This window comes from Caenorhabditis briggsae, assembly GCF_000004555.2.
Source record: "Caenorhabditis briggsae complete genome, chrX, whole genome shotgun sequence".
Classification (NCBI taxonomy): Eukaryota; Metazoa; Nematoda; class Chromadorea; order Rhabditida; family Rhabditidae; genus Caenorhabditis; species Caenorhabditis briggsae.
This window is the reverse complement of record NC_013491.2, coordinates 14,343,073-14,363,122: the sequence shown is the minus strand read 5'-3', so window position 1 is coordinate 14,363,122 and position 20,050 is coordinate 14,343,073. Positions and strand designations below refer to the sequence as shown.

The following is a 20,050-nucleotide window of genomic DNA, read 5'->3' as shown; positions in this document are numbered from 1 at the left end:
AGAAACTATTTCACCTATTCGAAAATATTTCGAGGGATTGAAACTCTATTTGAATTTTGCAACGTTTTTAAATATCAGAACTTGTCCTTCTGCGTCACCTGGAGACCAGTCATTTCGGAACGGATTGTTTCGAAACCGTGGTAATTCAGGCTTTCAAATAAGTTTTTTTTCGATAGAGCACATTCTGAAACTCAAAAACTTCATTAAAAATTTTGAAGAAATAATATATTTATGTTTTTCGGAATTCAGAATGTTTTCTATTAGAGAAACCAATTTGAAAACTCTAACATTATTTTTGGAGTATGAAATTTTCTATTTGCCTGTATTACGACAGTTTCGAAATGGCTAGTTTCGAAGTAACGCAGAGCCATTTTCACTAATTTTCCGGGATACGACACTTTTCTAAAACGTCGACTCTAAAAATTCAAACTTCGCAACAAATTGACATTTTTCGTCAAATGTCGAATGCTGATAACTGATCATTTCGGGAAGATGCAAAGTCCTAGATGATAATGAAAAATACAATTCACGTGACCCTTGATTAAATGAGAATAGACGATTAGACGACTGATTGCACAAATTTCAGAGAAAAGTGCCGGCGAAACTCGGAAAATTGACGAAAAGTTCCACAACGCATCATACTTCAAAAACGATGACTTTCCCTTTCCCAATCACGGGGGTTTCCTGATTTTACATATTTTTCAATTTTGAGAACTTTCTATTTTTCCCCTTTTTTCCTGAAAACAAAAAGCCAAAGTTCAAACCTCGTCAATAATGCAGATCGGAGATCGATCGGTGTCGTCTTCTTAACCTCCAAACTTGTAGTCGATACTGTTAGGCGTTGTCGTCGTCGTCACTTCCGATGAATGACGTCTTCTGAAACAAAAAAGGAACGCGTTTGTGATTTTGAGTATGCGATCTTAGAGGGAAAAGCAGAAAATATTGGAAATGGAGAAGAATGAATAAGTCAGTTCTGTGAGAGCCAACTGGAGGAAGTCGGGTGGGAGGAAAAAGGTTCAAAAAAAGATGTGGGATGGGCATGGAGAGCAAGGTTTCCAAGGAGATGCTGGGGAACAAGGTCATAAAATTGAAGCTTTTATTCTCTTTTGAAATAGAGATAGAGAGAAAAAAAGAGAATGACGAATTCGAAATCAAATTTTTTTTCTAAATTTTGTAGCGAGATATTTCTTTCAGAATCCACAACTTATCTATTCAGAATCATTTTATGAATACGAACACATCCTTCAATCCAACTCAATATTTGCAACAAAAACGGGAAGACGAAAACACTCCTGAATCAAAAGGAAAATTAGTGCATGTTCTCGAGAAACAATAATATTTGCTTTGGGGCTTTGATCACCGGCTATCTCTCGAGAAGTAGCTACTCAAAATCGAAGAAGGGCGAAACAACAGGAAAGGATAGCGCACGTGGTAAAACAAATACATTCGAACGACGCGGCAATGTCAGCCGCGCACATTTGCATCACACAGTCTCTGCCAATTCTCAGCGCACAACATACGCAAACTGTGACGAAGAGGTTAGAGAGTGACGGAAATTAGGAGGCGCAGACATAATAAGAAAAACAATAGGGTCATCTGGTGAGCCGATTGCGGAGTGAGATAGTGGTGGTGAATGAGGAGGACGGGTAGTGGAATATCGATTGGTACCTCATTATTATTTGTGTGTCATGAGAATAGGATAAAAATATTTGAAGATTGATGAAAAATGTTTATAGACTAGTTTGCCTTTTTTGATCTACCGCCAAGAATTTATGATTCTTTTTCTGAAGGTTCCCAACTTTCCAAATCGCGAAATTTTTTTTTTTAAGTTTGTTCAATTCTGATCATCTGAATTGTCGGATCGTTAAATTATTTTTTCAACATTTTATATTTTGGGGGAAGAAATAGGGAAGTAATGATGTGAAACTCAAAATTCGGGATTCCGAGCATTCCAAAAAATCCAATAAATTTCAATATGGAAAATAAAAACTTCAAAAAATCGAGGAACTGAAGAAATACTGGATGCATGCGAAAAAAAAGCATCGTTTTGGTATTGGAAAAAATTTTTCAGTCATTTTTTCAAACTTCGATTTTTGGCCCCAAAGTATTTGTTTAGGAATAACTGGACGTTCCAGCAGCTCCGATATTTTCATATTCCGAAATTGTTTTTTTTTTCAAATTTTTGAAGGTATTATAAAACTCTATAAACTCCAAAAATTCACATTTCCTTCAGAAAATGTATTTTTCTCGCCCATTTCAATTGTTCAATTTTCAGAGTTTCTGAATTTCTGAATTTTCAAGTTTTCCAAAACGTTCTGAGTTTCGAAAGTTCCGAATGTCTTAAATTAACTCAAGAACTTGCGTACACCGTAAGAAGCAATTTACAACATTTAAAAAATATTTCTTCAAAATTTTCGGTGCTACCGACAAAGCTCGGAAAAAATTTGTTGAACGTTTTTTTTCTCTAAAAACACTTTTTTGATGCAAATTTGTTTATTGAATATTGAAAACTGTTCAGAATATACAAATATTTAATGTTTTCTCTGCTTTCTGGCTGGGCACTTGCAGTATCCGGCGTCCTCTCCTGGTTGTCCTGGCTCTCCGTAGTTTCCGAATCCTCCGTCGTATCCTGGAGCTCCATCCTTTCCAGCTGGCCCTTGTTCTCCTTCTGGTCCTGGCTCTCCTGGATTTCCTGGTGGTCCCGAGTTTCCAGAGAAACCTTTTGGTCCGACAAGTCCTGGAAGTCCTGGTGGTCCGGATGGTCCCTTCTCTCCGCGAACTCCTTCACGTCCTGGCACTCCCTTCTCTCCTTCCTTTCCAGCGTCGCCCATCATTCCCATATCTCCTGGAGCTCCTTGTGGTCCTGGTGATCCTTCACGTCCGATCTCTCCTTGGTCTCCTTGGTTTCCTGGAAGTCCTTGCGGTCCTGGCTGTCCTGGGTATCCTGGTGGTCCCGATGGTCCTGGTGGGCAGACACGGCATCCATCCTTAGCCTTCTCGGCTTCTGGAGCGATTCCTGCGAGTCCTTGCTCTCCTTGCTCTCCAGGAGTTCCTGGAAGTCCGTCAAGTCCGTCCGGTCCTGGACGTCCCTTTGGTCCAGATGGGCACAAGTTCTGTTGATCGCAGTTACATTGCTCATTTCCAGCCTGTCTCTTGACTTGGTGTCTCTTCAATCCTGGCATCTCTCCACGAAGGTGAACCATATCTCCCCAGACCTCTGCCTATAAATAATTCAGTCATCTTGGATATACAATATCAAGTAACACAAACCTGAAGAGTATTGAATTCCTCCATGCTGAATGCCAGAGAAGTTCTGATATTGTCGATTCTCGAGAAGAAAACGGGGAGATAGAATAGGGTAGCAGCAATGCTAACGGTGCAGATGGTGATAGCCCCATAGGCTGCAATACGAGCAGAGTCACTCATGATTCAGAATCAGTGAATGTTGGAATTTCAAGTGCTTGTCGAGGCTTTTATACGGTTAGATGATGGTAGGGAGGGACGATGCGCGGTAGGAGAAAACCTGGTGGTGGCCGTTAGGTGTCGCTTACACTCAATGGGGCGGGTTCAATCGTCCGCGTCTGATGCCGTCTCGCCAAAGTTGTTCGCGGCATGAGATTGAAAGTTTAATAATGATAATATCTCGACAGGGAAAGTCATCCAAACAGCTAAGGTTTGTGAGACTGTGAGACTGGTGTGTGAGAAAACAACTAGAAATCTAGAATCACTAAAAAACTATAGGGGATTTTTATTTCAGAACTTTTGAGTAGTGTTGATGTCTAGCTGTGTTCTTTGCCATTCAAGCGCTTTAACAATTCTTTGTTCATGAGTAAAAAACAAATGTGTACATCAGAATTTCTTGAATAGACAGACTCTCAAATAATTTATTTTCTAGCATATCAAGTTACAATTTTTGCTCCCTTCAAAACACGGACGTCTCCTTTGTTTTTTCCATTTTTTGATCTTGTGCACCATAAAGGGACCAACACCTATATCTATTATTTCCACAATCAGTAACCGCTTCATGACGTAAAAACTCGCCGAACAACTTTGCGTAAACGCATCACTTTTTTAATAAAACGTTTTTTACGCAACTACTGATTGCGCATTTTTTCCATCTCACCGTCTCACCTGCGCGACCGTTTGACACATGGGACTATGCGACGACTACATGACGACTATGTACGACTATGCGAACGGAGATGTCCGGCCGACCCAAGCGGATGATCATGGCGATGTGTCTGGCATTCAAATGCGTTGGTTGTATATGTAATTATGATGATGAAAACGGAATGAAATTATAGAGAAATTGAAGCTAAACTGAGATTATATTACCTCTATAACTTGGACAGGGTATATAGTCCGGTTAATAAACGTTCCGAATAATCATAAAACGTTTTCATCCCTGAATTACTTAATAGGCGATTTTCAGCATTGAAGAAGGCAAAATGTCTGTTTCATTGATGTTTGAAAAATTATATTATCCATTTTGAAAGGTTTCTAGTTTTGAAATTTTCTAAGAAAACATACAGATAAAGTTGCTGTAATCGTAAACTTCGCGCTCGAGCAAGATGACAAAACATGTCTTTATGGATTTTTTGAAACATGTCTTTATGGATTTTTTGAAACATGTCTTTATGGATTTTTTGAAACATGTCTTTATGGATTTTTTGAAACATGTCTTTATGGATTTTTTGAAACATGTCTTTATGGATTTTTTGAAACATGTCTTTATGGATTTTCAGGTTTACAAAACTGTAAACAAAAAAATCAGTGTCGTTTTGATTGTCGGAGTTTTCAAAATTTGCTCTTCCATGTGAGTTGTTCTCACTTCATGAAAATTCCGGAAGAACGAATCTCTAAGAATGAAAAACCGTCAACTTCGAGCCCATTTATCTCATTACCTGTTGAAGATATATGAAAAGGTTAACTGGCAAAACGTTTATTGATATATCAAAATTATTTTGCATGTTTATCACTGTTCGATATTTCTGACAGGAACCGATAAAAATTCGCTCAAAGGTTTAAGTGAGGTGACTCATTCTATCGGAGTAATTAGGGTAATCAAAACTTTAGGATAAAACTCGAAGTTGTAAGTTTTGACTATTTTCAAAAATATAATTGTTTGAAATTTTTTATTTTGTTTTAATGAGCTCAAATTTTCCGTTTGAGACGTTTCTTGAAAACATACTGAAAACGCCTCTAAACCTCTTTACTTAAAAATAGAAAACTTGGAATGTCCTAATTAATCTTGTAATTTCCCATTCGTGTAGAATTTCCCATTTGTGCCGATTTCTGAAAAAAACCATAAATGCTGAAAGAAATCTGTAAACGCAGTCCGATTTAACCTGTGAAAAAACCTAAGTGTACAACTTATCAATTCAACAGGGCTATTTTCAAATTCACATGGCTTATTTTGGCAATATACACAATTATTGATCCCTCTATTCAAGTTTTATGAAAAATTATTTTCAGACGTTCTCGTCATTTTTAGATTTTTTCAAATAAATCGTGGATAACTTGGCTCCTGGATGAGCTTTTTGGCTGAATAGTGGGAAACATTGTTGCAGTGATTTGAATTGTATATTCACTGTCGTTATGATATTTTGATCTGTTGTTTCTAATTTGAGCAAAACTTGAATTTCCAAATCTGCCCTTGAAATTCGGTAAATCTGATTTTGGTGAAAAACTTGATTTTGAGACTGAAAATTCTCATTCCGTACTAATCGTCAACTTTAATGACATTTTTGATCATTTAGATCTTCTTTCGAACATTATCTACAGCGGTCAAAATTTTTCGATCCCGCAATATTTTTTCAGTACAAACATTTAGCGCCATTTTTGAGCTGTCAATTCTCAAAATACCTAGAACATTGGAAACTTGATCATGAGCCCTCGTAAAATATTTTCTATCAATTTCAGCTTAAAAGCTTAACTAGAAGTCAAGTTATTCACAATTTATTCCAAAAAATCTGAAAATGACGAAAATGTCTGAAATTTTTTCCTGAAACTTGAATAGAGGGATCAATAATTGTGTATATTGTCAAAGCAAGTTGTTTTGAAACTGTTTTGACAACTTTCAACAAAAAAACTTAAACATTTTTCCCTGAAAAACTTCAGATTTCTCATTTTCCAGGAGTGTCCAATAATTATGACGCGGCCAAAAAACTGACTTTTGAGCCATGTGAGCTTGAAAATAGCCCTGTTGAATTGATAAGTTTCAAACTGGTAATCGGCGTTTATGTTAATTTTTAAAAATCGAAATTTATTGGGAAAGATCTTTCATTTAATTTAATAATCTGCAGACTGTAGGGACTTTGATTCTGGATCGGAGTTTTGCATACACTATTTGAGACACCCAAAGTCAACTATTTTCAACAAAAATGGTTATTTGTGGGCTTTGTCGGGCGTGGTCAGAAACAAAAAATCGAATGTTGTTCTGATTCCGGTAAGATCACTACTAGAGCCAACCAAACTCCGATAAACTATGACAAGGTTCCAACCAAATAGTATTTCAACTTTCATATTTCTACCAAAATCTGACCATGGCCCGCTATACCAGTTTTTGGGCAAGTTCCGGCCTGAACCTGACCAATATTCGTGCAAAAGCCGGACCCAGCCACTTTTAACAGAAAGTTGAAAGCCAACAGCCAAATTACTGAGTAATACTGTATAAAGCAAATTGTGCAAGCTGGAAAAAATGAGGAAAAAATGAAATTAGTTACAGATTTATCGAAATTTTGAAAATCATTAAATCACGTGAAGTTTACAATGAAAAACATTTTACAGCACACTTTCAGAGAGGTGTATACATTTGTATTCAGCAATCGGGTCAAAGGAATCAATTCGTTAGAAGTAAAAACGGAGAAGAGGATTCAGAAGATTCTAGAGATTCAAAAAAGACCCGCTCGATATATTTCTTGTTGGTTTTTGTTTAAAAAATTGTTTTCGTTTTAGTTGACTGGCTTTTTTCCATACATTGCTTGTTCAATCGGTTGCTCGAGCACAATTACTGTGTGTAATGGTTGAGTTGGACGATAGTCGGCGTGATTCATCCGATTTCTACCGGTGCCATAGGAGTAAATCTGGCAAATTTGAATGTACATATTTAAGGTTAAGCCACGATGTTTGTACCTGATAGCATCGGTATCCGATTCCTGCAAGGATGAGATGAACGAAGAAAACAAAAATTAAATGGAAGACCAATTTGACCATCATCTTCACTGTTTTGTGTTCATTGTCGTAATGAAGAGCTGGGAGGACAATGTTTGGGCTGAAAACATAAGATACAAATTATTTATCGGAAAAATAATATTACCGAACGTCTTCGCGTCCTTGCACTTGAAACATTTTCACAATGTACAGACCAATAACTATGAGAAGGCAAACGCATCGGACAAGTTCTGTGATAACGAATGGGAGGAAAAGAAGTGGTCGTTCGTTGAAAAGAGCATTGATGAGCACAAGGAAACAAATCATCTCGAATAGAAAGAGAACCGCATGACCTATAAAATCTTCATGTTTTCAAGTAAAAATAATAAAAGACTCACCAATTGATGGAACTACCAGTTTGAAATGGTCAATGAAGAAGAATTGGGCGATTCCAGCAGCAAAAATCATTATGAAAATCACAGAACACAGTATTGACTTCTGTAAATTAAATTTTTCTGCATCTTCAAACAATGAGATATACAAAAACAAAATTTTCAGTTTATTTTTGACCATTCTCACAATTTCCAGGAGTGTGAAGCTCGGCTATCAAGTTTCCAATAACTTTATAAACGTTGACTTAGAAATCTTCACATAGCTCAAAAACTGGGAATCAAAAAAATTCCGTGGAAACAGAAATTTTGATCTAGGTCTGTTTTACATCTCTAAAAGTTTTCAAAACGCACGGAAACTTGACCGCCGAGCAGCAGACTTCTGAAAACGGTCGAAATGCCCAAAAATTGAATGGAAAATACGTTTTTATATATTTTATTGGCTGGTATTGTGTATATTCCTTACCTTCATGCTGGTGTTGCAGGTTCTTCCAGACGATGTTAGCCAATCATCAATGCCAAAGAAGTAGATCATTTCGATCGTTCAGAAAGCTTGAGTTACCGAAATCCGGATGAAATCTGAAAAAAAAACAAATTAATATTTGGCGGAACAGAACAAAAAATAGAATAGAGATGAACAGGTGAATTTTTAGATGACAAATAGGCTGGAGAATATTTTTTTCTTTTCAATTATATTAGAATAACAATATGCAGATGAGTAATAAAAAAGTCAACGTGGAAAAAGAAATCCATTAACTTGATGAAAAAAAAACTAGAGGTTTTTTCATTTTCGTCACTGATCTTGGGACTTTCCGGTTCAGGAGTTAGAGAGCAAAGGAAATGAATCGCACGTTCCAGTGATCACGTAACAAAGCTACTCATTCCAAAACTAAATTACAGAGTAATAGTGTTCACAGAGTCTTATATACAATGCAATGACCCAAAAATGCAACTAAGGCGGCAAGTTGGTTTCAATCCCAAATAAAATCCCCGATGTCGTCCCTATCCAAAAAAATAGTAATTTGCAACTTCTCGATTTGGCCGCCTGACCATTTATGGTCAATTAAACGCCTCTCAGCACGCTGCTTCTAAGAAAAGACAAGGTTGTTTCCTCTTCAGGTCATCAGAAAAAAAAGAGGCGAATTGGTGTTGTCGTGGTCGTCATAAAAAAGTAAAGAAGACGGACATGAGGTTGAAACTGAAAAGAGGAGTGAAAAGAAGAACAAAAGTGAGGGTGTGATGAGGAGAAGAAAAAAAAAACGGAACAGTTCTAGTCATTGTACATAGAATATAACAATAACTAGTCTTTTTTTTCTTATTTTACTTGCATTGTTCTGGGAAACTTTTTCAATGAGCTCCAAATGATGTCATATACTGTCAGAATAATTAAATTCAAACGGGTGAGATTTGTAATTTGAAATTACAAATTTCATATCAAGATTGATGAAAATGTCTGAAAATTTATTGAAAACGTTACATCATAGGGTGCTCTTTGGAAAACTGAAGCTTCGAATTTTCCGAACTACCTCCTTACGTTTTTTTACTAGTATGACGTCAACGGAAAAATAAACGCTAAAAGAAAAAGAACTCGAGGAAGGAAGACTACTGCTCGTAAGAGGGATACCCAATGACATCTGGAAGGACATGAAGCATGAAAATATTCTGTTCATCTGACGGAAATAGAACAGGACAGAGAACAACAAAAGTTCTAGAAGAGTTTTTTTCATCTCTCACTGTAATTGTTTACTGGAAGTAATTAGAATGAATGAAGTTTAATTATAATTGGATATGAGCCCCATAATTTTTTTTTTCAGATAATATCAGGAGAATTTTTACATAGAATGGCCAGGAAAAATTGTCGCCTTTGTGTGAAGATGTATTCTACCGGAACAAATTGATATGATTGACGGAAAAGATTGGAAGAAAAGGCAATATGAGGTTTTGAACAAAGGATGGAAAGTGAAAAGTCGAAATGTTTATGTTTGGTGATTTGAAAAGGAAAGGTGAGGAGAGATTCTTCGAGAAAAAGGACAGGAAGGCGTGAATCGGGACATCTGACAGGGAAGCGACAAACTTCCGATGTGCATTATCATCGGAAGCGGGTGGAGGGTGGACGATGATGAATCAGTCAGGCTTCTATTATGAATTTTTACTTTTTGGTGACAATTGAAAAAGGTTGTGTGGGACGGGAGGGACGCTGTAAAACATATTCAAAAAAAAATACTGTTTGCTCTGGACACACTTCCGCTTCCTTTGAGTATTCATTTTCCAATTCTTGTTGCAACATTCGGTTATCCCAAGCGTATTTTCTTACTCTCTAAGGTTCCGAGCATTGGTCCCGGTTCCGCCTACTAAGGTTCGTTGGACCAGTGAAGTTGGAACAAAAAACATTTGGAAAACAAAAATGTCACTGGCAGAAGTACCAAGAATGAAATTGATTAAGCATTGTTTGGCTGGAGAGAGGGAGCCAAGGAGAGATTTCTAATTAACGAACGGCACTCCTAGAATGGGACAGTGAAAACTTAATTTCGCTAGTTTTCCCAAACAAGAAAAAACAACGCTCTCTAGAAAATCAATAAATTCTGTAAGACTGAAAAAAAACAAAAATAAACCTGTGTAGTGGCAGAAAAATTTTTTGAAAAGAACCGGCTGGCTGGTGGCCGAGCGACCCTCGAAGTTTACCAGTGGTGTGTGGACAAGGTAAAAAATGAGCGGAAAAGAAGAAACAGTAACAAAAACTAAGAGACATAGAAAAAATTGAGGGATTGAGGGAGAAAATCGAAAATCGATGAAAAGAAAAATGGCATGTGAGTTGGTTTTTCTAGAGACACGTGTTTGTTTACGAAATACAGGCAAGATATTCGTTTGAATTGGAATTTTCAATGGATTCTAAAACGAAAAGGGATCATAACAACACGAAAATGAAACTAAGAATATTATGATCTTGTGCTGCCGAAATCCAAGTAATCAAAGAAACATAAGTTGTAGTTTTGAGTTTTGATTTTGTGAAATTTCGAATTCAATAACAATTCAGAAAAAAAAATTTTAACCATGAAAAGAATATACCACCAAAAAAAGTTCACAAATCCGGATGAAATAGGCGGACTGATTGTGAACAAAGACGGGAAAATGGTCAAAATCGGCGGGAAGTCATCGGTTAAAAAGGACCACCCACCGTGATATTCGCGTGAAAGAAGGCAATTAAACAAAATTTACGATCCCACAAGGATCCCGATTCCGACATCATCTCGTACTATTCGTTTTTAGCTTTCGGGTGAATCATACTGTAGAGAAAACTTGGAAAACAGAAAGACATTTTTTGTGCTTTTTTTGTGAGTGGAAAAGCGCTTACACAGAAGGTCAAATAGAAGAAAAAATTGTTTGTCGGAAGGATTATGTGTTCGTCAGCAAAATTTGAGAAAATCAGACAATTTTTGTTTTGCTTTTCTCTTTGAGAGGGAAAGCGTTAATGAAGGCTCAATGTTTTGACAGACATAGACGCTGATGAATATTCATTAAGCTCTCTTATCAAAACTTTGGAATTAATTCAAGAAGCTATCGTTGGTCCCATGGAATGACGTTCCTCATGATATACTGTAATGGTCAATAAGATATAGCCAAAAAACATTTTAAATGTATTTTTGGCCAATTTGTTTTTTTTTTCATGAGCCTGGAGCTCGGTTGTCAAGTTTCAGATCGCTTTGAAAATTTTGGAGGGTGTAAAACAACCCTAAATCAAAAACGTTGCATTCACAGCATTTTTGAAAATACTTAGTTTTTCAGATATTGGCCGATATCGGAAACACACCCCTTGTTGGTCCGTTTTTTTACTGAAAATGTATAAAAAAACAAGTGTCCTCGGAAATAATTTTTAGCTATTTTCGGAGTTTTGGAAAAATGAAAGTTCTACTATAAAATTTGAAATTTAAAAGTTCCAAATTTTCAAAATCGGAAAATTCCGAGATTCCAAGAAAATTCCGAAAAGTTATTCCGAATATCCTTGCTCTGAATCCAAAAATTTTAATCCAGTTCTATATATCTGATCAACCAGTACTTGTGGTAGTTTTGAACAACAGAATGTATTCCAAAACGTTTTTTCAGTCCATGCCTCACAAAAATACAAAGTACATATAATACAACACATTCGGGGTGGGGTGCCAAAACGAATTTTTGGTCAGCAACATGGGACCACGGATAAAGCGATAAACACGAAAAGCATGTTGAAACAGAAACCAAAAAAAAGAGAATGCGGGTAAGAGAAACAAAAAAAGAAGAGGAAACCGTGAAGAGAAAGAAGAGAAAAAGAAGAGTGGAGCCAAACATACTGATGGCAAGGACCCGATTAGAAAACGACATCATGTTGACGGGACGGAAAAGAAGATGGTTTTTTAGGCTTGGGCTCAGAGCTTTTGTTTTGCAATGTTCTGCATTGAGAACACTTTCTTTTCATCCTAGTTTTTGTTGGAGAGTAGTTTTGAAGCAGTATCATAATTAAATGAAATTCTGCAAACAATAGGGAGGAATAGTGGAAGTAATCTTCTTTGTTGCGAAATTTGTTGATTGCTCTTGGGATGACAAGAAAAAAAAGCTCACCAAGTATTTTGAAATACGAAACAATATCTGCCTCTAAAAAGTAAACGAGAGTTTTTAAGTTACTGTAACTTGCTCTCATAAAATATTAAGATGCCAAACGTCTTGTTTATAATTTATTCAGACTCCAGAAACCTAGAAGACTATTTCTTCTGCCACTTGAGTTTTCATGGAAAATGCATGTCCTTGACGAAATAAGGGCCGACCGTTCACAACGCATTTGAGGGAAGAACCAGTGACGAGCGTGGAGGATAAAATTGAGGACACACATACACACAAAACATTCGCTCACAACAGTTAGAACACCGAAGCGTGAAAGGAGAATGGAGGACGACGTCGGGGGGCGATGGAGGCAAATCCTTAGATGAAAAGTTTCGAGTTGATGGGTGGGAAGAAAGCAGAGAGAAAGAACGACGAACAACACTTGAATCTTCCCGTCGGATCTGGTTACACCTAAAAGATCAAATTGTGGGATAAGTGCTCGCCACGCCGGTATTCCCTGTCACATATGATTCATCATTGAATTGAAATCGGGAGAAATGACGTGGACAGTTGCGGATAGATAAGAGCAATTAGAAAATTTCTTAGCAATGAAATATAGTTAAAGGAAAACATTGGTATCGAATTTTCAGAATGTTATAGACAGGATGATTACTATAAAAACAATATTTCAAGTATTGCAAAAATTAAAATTAGTTATGTGACCCACTAGAATGAAATCATACACTCCAAATTCTGTAAAATAATTCCTTAGTTGAATGAACTTCCCTGCTGATTTTTTTTCAAAAAACAGCTTAGAAAATTATTACAACTTCTGAGTAAAACAAAAAATTATTACAATTTAAAAAAAATTATTACAACTTTCTGACTATAACATAATTTTTCGGAAATTCCTAGTATTTTAGCTACTTGCCGATATCTTGAACAAACATTAGTTCTTACACATTTTTGGTGAAAAAATCGGGCAAAAAAAGTGTCTCTCAAAAATCGGCAAGTGGCTAAAAAACTTTTAATTAAAAATTTTGTGAATGAAAAGTTTTCAATCTAGGTCTGTTTTAAACGCTTAACATTTTTCGACGTGATCGAAAACTTGACAGCCGAGTTTCAGATCCCTGAAAATATTCAAAATCAGCTGAAAAACACGTATTCGTAAATCTTATTGCGCCGTACTGTACATTCAAATTTGGGTCTGAAAAATAATTTAAAACAATTTTTATTAATTTGCTTGTCATGATTAAAAAACCCTGAAATCCCTTATTCTAAAAGTCTGGATTACTAAAATAATCCGACTAGCAAATATTTTTCAAATTTTAAACTGCCACTCAATTCTTGAAACCAATTTCAAATTATTCCTAACATATTTATACTTAAGAAAATGCATATCTTAGTTGTAAAACCCTCTCGAAACATCTGGAATCCTGGGAAGCTCAAAAGCAGATGTTGAGAATAACTACATCAAGTAGTGAAAGAGGCGGCTCTTATAGCGAAACAATGGCTCATAAAAGGGCGGTTGCGAACGTCACCCCTGGGCCAACATTACCAAGCCTTTTGACTTTTCATGACACACTGCGCCCTACTCCTAACTCGCTAATTACCATAGACCGTTGACCTTCTATTGCTACTTCTACCTACTACTTTCTACATCCGTGTCTCTCAAGAAGTTTGGTCATAATCGGATTATGATCGTTTGGCGGTGGCACTTATTCTATTTCTTATCTGGATATCTCATCAATGTAAGTACCTTTTAAAAGGTGTGGCAATAGATAAAAAGAATAATAGTGGAAATCGAAAAAGAAGATCACTCATAATATTGCAGGATGCTAGGACAGAGCCGGGGTTGCGTGCTAAGAGGTATTCGATTGAAGGTGGGATATTTTTGTGAACAAAGTTTCAAGTTACTTCTATGACTTTTGAAAGTCCCATTTGATTTTTGGTTTTGACTAGAGAATGTATGTAGAATTTAGTGATGATGACAATTCTAAAACAAATTTTAGAGACAAAAAATGAAGAGTTCAGCCGATCGTGAGACTTAAAAAATGAATAAAAATAAATATTTTCAATAAATAATCTGTACGTGCCAAATTTTGAAACAAAGCCACTTATCTTCGCACTTTCTATGGATCTGTCCTCAGACTTAACTAGAAGTTAACTAATTAACCCAATTATGTCAAAATCCTCACTATACACAAAAATTAGTCAAATTATAGGATCGTACTGGGGCAAGAGCATCATCACGTACCGATTGAAGCAACCCAGTCAACGGATGAGTTTGAGCCAACAAAGAGAAGTCTTTGCAAAGGCGTTTGCGGTACGCCACTTTTATGTTTGCGACGAGCAACGGAAAGCCAGTGTGCGTATTACAATCATCCGCGTGTTTCGGGTTGATCAAATATGAATACTTGTTTTCGACGTGTGAAAATGGCGCGAAATCGTAGTGAGAAAAATGTTGAAATTCAAAAAATAGGGAGAGTTTTTGAAAAACGGAGATAACTGAGAAATGAACGCATATGTGGCTGCGGATGGGAATGAAAAAAAACCATCTAATTGTTAGAGCATAAAGTGCAAAAACTAAATTAGAGGCAAAAAAGAAGTGACTCGAAGCAGCTTGTCAAAGTGTTGAGTATTCGCCGAAAAGAAGAAGAAACTAGCCACTCTGAAAAAAATGCGTAAGTACATACTAATTGAATTTTTGTGTCATTTTGTATACGTGGGAGGAACACACAAGGCTCTGGTTTGTTGCTGTCAATGATGACGACCCACAGAAAGCTAATATTGATATCGTTTTTGCCGCCGGCGATCATGAAGATGGAGAGCCGTTCGATGGGAAAGGTCTACTGGATTTTTTAGGCCTAATTATATTGGAACTTATTTGCAGGAAATATTCTTGCACATGCGTTTTTTCCACGATATGGAGGAGATGTTCATTTTGATGAGGATGAAATGTGGAGTGCGAACAAATCAAGTATGGTTTTGCTTTCGCTTCAATAAAATCACATATATCCAGAAATTAGGAACGCCGTAAAATCACCAATACAGTTAAATCACCAATACCGTAAAATCACCAATACAGCCACCTCAACCGTCAAATTTGTCTCAATTAACGTAAACACTCTAATGGAAAGAATGGCACCTATACTTAAACGTTAAGCTCAATTATCTCAATTAGTTCGAGAGATAACAAGAATATGTGAACTGTCAGAATGTTTACCATAATATCCCCCAAAGTTGTTTCCGGTCAAACAATTTTGATATCTCTCATCGAAATTGAAATAATTGCGCTCAAAGTGCAAATATGGAGTGTTTACAGTATTTTTGGTTGTTAGTAAAAATATTAAAATAGTAGACTAACAAAACGTTAATAATAATAACAAATCAATTTTGTCATTTACATAACTTTCTATATATTTCACCGAAAAAAACAATCAATTCAAAGTTGACGATCAAAGTGCAACTGTTAGTCCAGTCCTAAAAAGTTACAGAATTTATAAAATTTATCATCATTTTTAGTTTGTAAACGGGTTTCCATATTTTCAGAAATCAGAATGCAATGTTTATCGACAAAAGCACAATTAATTTACTTTTGATAGTACTCACATAATATTTTGCGAAAGTTAAACTACATTAAAAATTATGTCCGAAAAAAAAACCTCTGAACTTACATTAACGGTATGGCATATGCATTACTACTTTGATACTTGACTAGTAAATTCCTACAACTTCAGAAGGAGTCGATTTGTATGCAGTTGCCGTTCACGAAATTGGCCATTCTCTCGGACTCAAGCACTCTGCGAACCACTTGTCCATAATGGCGCCGTTTTACAAACAGTACACTGGGAACGTAATGCACCTTCACCAAGGTTTGGAACCCAATTAGTCTTCATTCAAATTCGAAAAATATTTTAGATGACATCCAAGCCGTAAAGAGATTGTATGGGTCACCTGTGAAGATCAGGAAAAGAACAAACTCCAATTACATTTGGAGATCAGAGCTATGTACGAGACCATTCTTGGATGCAGTGACTACTTTGAAAAATGGAACTGTGCTGGCATTCAGAGGTAAATGTCAAATAAGCTAAATTTGTATTATTTTTATTTTGTAACTATCAAATGTTTTATTGCAGGAAACATGTTCTTCGAGTTTAAAACGAATCGAAACCAGTTTAACCCCAAAAGAATCATCAAATTTTTCCCATTTGATGGACCACTAGAAGCTGTTACCACTGATCGACATGGAAATGTGTATTTCTTCAAGGTATTTACAATTTCATACTTACCTGCTAAAAATTATGATACAGAAAGACATATACTGGGTAATGACCAAATACGGTGATATGATGACAGGTTACCCGAAGAAAATATCAGCAGGATTGACCGATACTCCAGATGGTATAAGTGCTGCGTTGTATTATCATCACGATGGGAAACCGTATTTCTTTAAAAGTTGGTTTTTTGGTTATGACAATTGAATATCGAATTTCTAAGATTTTATCATTTGGAAAGTTCGACAGATCGGTGAAATTCATGATCGATCATCATTAGTACCGAGCAGTGCCGCATGTCTCGTTTTGACTTTTTCAGTAGGATCAGTAGGATGCATGGTCAAATTTAGAGTTTGGAAAATCTGAATTCTTCCAATGCTTTGAAAAGTTGGGATTACACAATACATTAATAAATGTATTAATTTATTGTAGTTGACAACTTTTTGTAAAATTTTCTATCTGATGATATATCGGCCCTTTTGTATCTGAAAATGTAACAACAACTCCAAGATGAGCACTGAAATGTTTACGGTTTGAGTGGGTTTTTATTAGAGGATATGCGGTATCTTGCTTTGTTGGGTTTCTACGGAACAGTTTCGTTCAGTTTACTCTGAAATTCTTCAAAAATTGAAAAATGACTGCTTTTTTCAAGACTTAAAGATTTTGACAGGAAAAAATCAAAATATGATATCTAAAATTTCTGGTTTTGTAATTTTAAATGGAATTTCTGTTAGAACAGTTTATGCACGTTATGATGGAGACACTGAGTTGGTCGATCTTAAAGTTCAATTGGAAGTTCTCACCACCGTTTTATCATTTTGTGGGGGGAAAACTAAATTTTGAAAGCCAACAACTCTCCAAAAGTCTGAATTTTTGCTATTTGAAAAACCATTTTCTACTCTTCTTGCTTCTAAATAATTTACATATCAGAGATGTTCACTAATCCTATTTTTACAGAATCTTATTTCTGGCAGTACTCTCGTCATGGAAAACAACAAAAGTGGCCACAGCTGATTGCAGCTATTTTCGAAGGAAAAGTAAACAAACATCCCTCTTCTGTGGACTTATTTTGATTTTCAGGATTATCCACCTGAAATTGATGCTGCTTTCCAACTGCACAACAATGCATCATTTCTGTTTTATCGAGACAAATACTGGAAAGTTAGTGGTAGTCCGATGAGGATAGAGCCCGGGTACCCAAGATCGCTTGCTAAGGACTGGTTTAATTGTGCCTAATTTTGAAACGCTTCTTCCACCTGTATATAAATAAAATGGCTTTCTCACATTTTTTACAGATCTAGCCTTTTTCATGAAATGTACAACAGAACACATTTAAATCCCAACTTTCTTTCATTGTCATCTAGAGAATACAAACATCAGATACAGCGCCACCGTTAGATGCAGAAAGTCCGAAGAGGTTGTGCATTCTTTGTTATGGTCACTGATCCACCATACAGCAATTTGATCAGTTACAGTGATTTGCTCGACGCGGCCTGAGGAAGGATAGCAGCGATCAACCGTTCCGGGGTTTCCGGACCACCTGTGTTATACCAGTCGTTGTGAGCATGTGTGTATGGTTGAATGAGTCAATTGGTATGCGCACTGAAAGCTGATAAATTTCTTTTGGCAACTGTAGGCATGGTGCTTACCTAATTGGTCGGCATAGGCGTTGATGTTCCTTTGGCTCATTCGAATGTGTCGATGTTTGAGGTGATGTCGATCATTTTTTCGATTATCATATCGGAAGTTGGAATGATTAATTGAAAACACCCTATTTTGATTAGCTCCTAGCGAAAACGTAACATTTCTTGATTACACCGGGTGACATCGCAGCATTTTGAGTATACGGTCACAACACTGGCCCTGTTGGTTTAGCCTTTCCATGGTGCTACTATCCTCCTTACGATGGTCTAAAAATTAACTTTGTTTAGTAATGAAATTATTAAAGAATAACGGGATCCTAAAGGTGTATTAAAACATCTTCGAATGCATTTTCTCCGGTTATTAGTCGTTTCAATGCTCAAAATAATAATTAGGATTTCAACTTTTTTAAAAATTTACTTTCCAAATGTTAAAAACAAGGAATGCACAAATTGCCGATCAATAAACTATACAAAAACATATTTTCAGTTGATTTTCAGCCATTTTGGATCATTTCTGAAGCCTGGAGCTTGGCTGTCAAGTTTCCAATCCTATTGAAAACTTTGGAGGGCGTAACACAAACTTAGATTGAAAACGTTTCGCGCACAGAATTTTTCGAAAAATCCAAGTGTTTCAGCTATTTAATGGTTTTTAGAAGAAGTGACCCTTTTTCGTACTGAAAACGTAAAAAAGCAGGTTTTCTTAAAAAACCGGCATATAGCTAAAAAAACTAGGGCATTTCCAAAATTTTTGTAAATCCCAAGTTCTAGATTTGTTTTAGACCCTCCAGAATTTTCTAAGTGGTTTGAAACTTGAGAGAGAAACTCCAGACTCTTGAACGTGTTCAAAATCGACTGAAAACACATTTTGTACATATACGTTATTGATTGCCACTGTTTAGTGTTGGTGAATGTGAAGTTTTCCTTATTAAAAACTTTCAAAAAATGCAAGAGCTTCTGAAAGTTTAATCGAGTGAGACTCATGAAAGCAATTATCCTCGTCGAAATCTGTTGCGAAATATTCATCGAATCTCTTCGACATCCCCATAACTCACCGTTAGACACGTCGCGGACAGGAAGAACTCAGGCCTAAGTTGCCCATGCCATCGGGAAGAACCCTGAAAAAAATCAATATTAGTGAGTCATCATCACCATGAACAATCACTATAAAGTTGAAAAAATGCTGGCAAAAAGAGATACACAGAGAGGAAACATATTAATTGGAGCGCAAGTGTAAAATGAAAAAAATAACGCAAGCTTCAGTGTTTTTCGTAAAGACGTTCAGAGTGTCTGACTACTCTCTAGAACAGTGCCTACTATTTCATTTGTTTTTCAACACCCCGAGGGTTCTGAAAGAGGACTGCGGGACGGGGTAGACAACATTCGACGGCGGTAGGGTGGCGCAACGCAAAAACACCTTTTCGTACGACTTTACGACGAGTTTGATATTATTAGTATTATAACAATCGTAAGAAATCGCTGGAATAAAAACACAATTGCTCGCACAACGTCTAAATCGGCTACAGTAGACAGGACCAAGGCGTGGCTTATTGCACTTTTAGTACACCCAACAACAATGCAAAGAAAAAGATCCCTCAATCATATTTCCAGGATGACCTCGAATTGAACTCTAAGACACATTTCTAATCCTTCACAACTTTGAAAATGACCCCACTACTTACTTCCAATGCGAGCAGCACTTTAATAAACAAAAGATATCCAATTACATTGTCGAAAATCTAAACGGATTGAAGTATTTATACACAAATTTCACCTTTAGGCAAAAAGTGTATTGTATAAACAGCTCAAAAGTGTAAACTACGTGATACGGACTTGTTGGAAAAGTATTAAAATAATTTCGAAACACTGAACATACCGTAAAACCTCTAATAGAACGACACCCGGATCGTCCACTTTGAGCCTATATATCTCATTTTCTGTGAAAGATATCAAAAAGTGGCTAACTAGTAAAATGTTGCTGATATCCTGATAAACATTTTACTAGTTAACCACTTTTGGG

At 36.4% G+C, this 20,050-nt stretch overlaps 4 protein-coding genes across 4 annotated transcripts; 2 read left to right on the top strand and 2 right to left on the bottom strand.

Annotated features, from left to right (window-relative positions):
- Positions 1-2,531: 2,531 nt before the first annotated feature.
- On the bottom strand, positions 2,532-3,426 carry Cbr-col-182 (the record flags this gene model as incomplete). The annotated part of the gene is made up of 2 exons (XM_002645186.1): positions 2,532-3,221; positions 3,271-3,426. 2 exons carry the CDS (start codon positions 3,424-3,426, stop codon positions 2,532-2,534), a joined length of 846 nt encoding a protein of 281 aa, XP_002645232.1.
- Positions 3,427-6,953: 3,527 nt separating this feature from the next.
- Positions 6,954-8,076, bottom strand: CBG00099 (the record flags this gene model as incomplete). The annotated part of the gene is made up of 5 exons (XM_002645185.1): positions 6,954-7,085; positions 7,135-7,273; positions 7,319-7,505; positions 7,551-7,650; positions 8,008-8,076. 5 exons carry the CDS (start codon positions 8,074-8,076, stop codon positions 6,954-6,956), a joined length of 627 nt encoding a protein of 208 aa, XP_002645231.1.
- Positions 8,077-14,295: 6,219 nt separating this feature from the next.
- On the top strand, positions 14,296-17,626 carry CBG00098 (the record flags this gene model as incomplete). The annotated part of the gene is made up of 9 exons (XM_045240106.1): positions 14,296-14,439; positions 14,846-14,960; positions 15,007-15,093; positions 15,854-15,988; positions 16,035-16,187; positions 16,253-16,383; positions 16,427-16,571; positions 17,348-17,427; positions 17,471-17,626. 9 exons carry the CDS (start codon positions 14,296-14,298, stop codon positions 17,624-17,626), a joined length of 1,146 nt encoding a protein of 381 aa, XP_045091472.1.
- A 477-nt stretch (positions 17,627-18,103) lies between these two features.
- CBG27876 lies at positions 18,104-18,265 on the top strand (the record flags this gene model as incomplete). The annotated part of the gene is made up of 2 exons (XM_045240105.1): positions 18,104-18,136; positions 18,224-18,265. The coding sequence occupies 2 exons, from the start codon at positions 18,104-18,106 to the stop codon at positions 18,263-18,265; spliced, it is 75 nt and encodes a 24-aa protein (XP_045097874.1).
- Between the last annotated feature and the right edge of the window lie 1,785 nt (positions 18,266-20,050).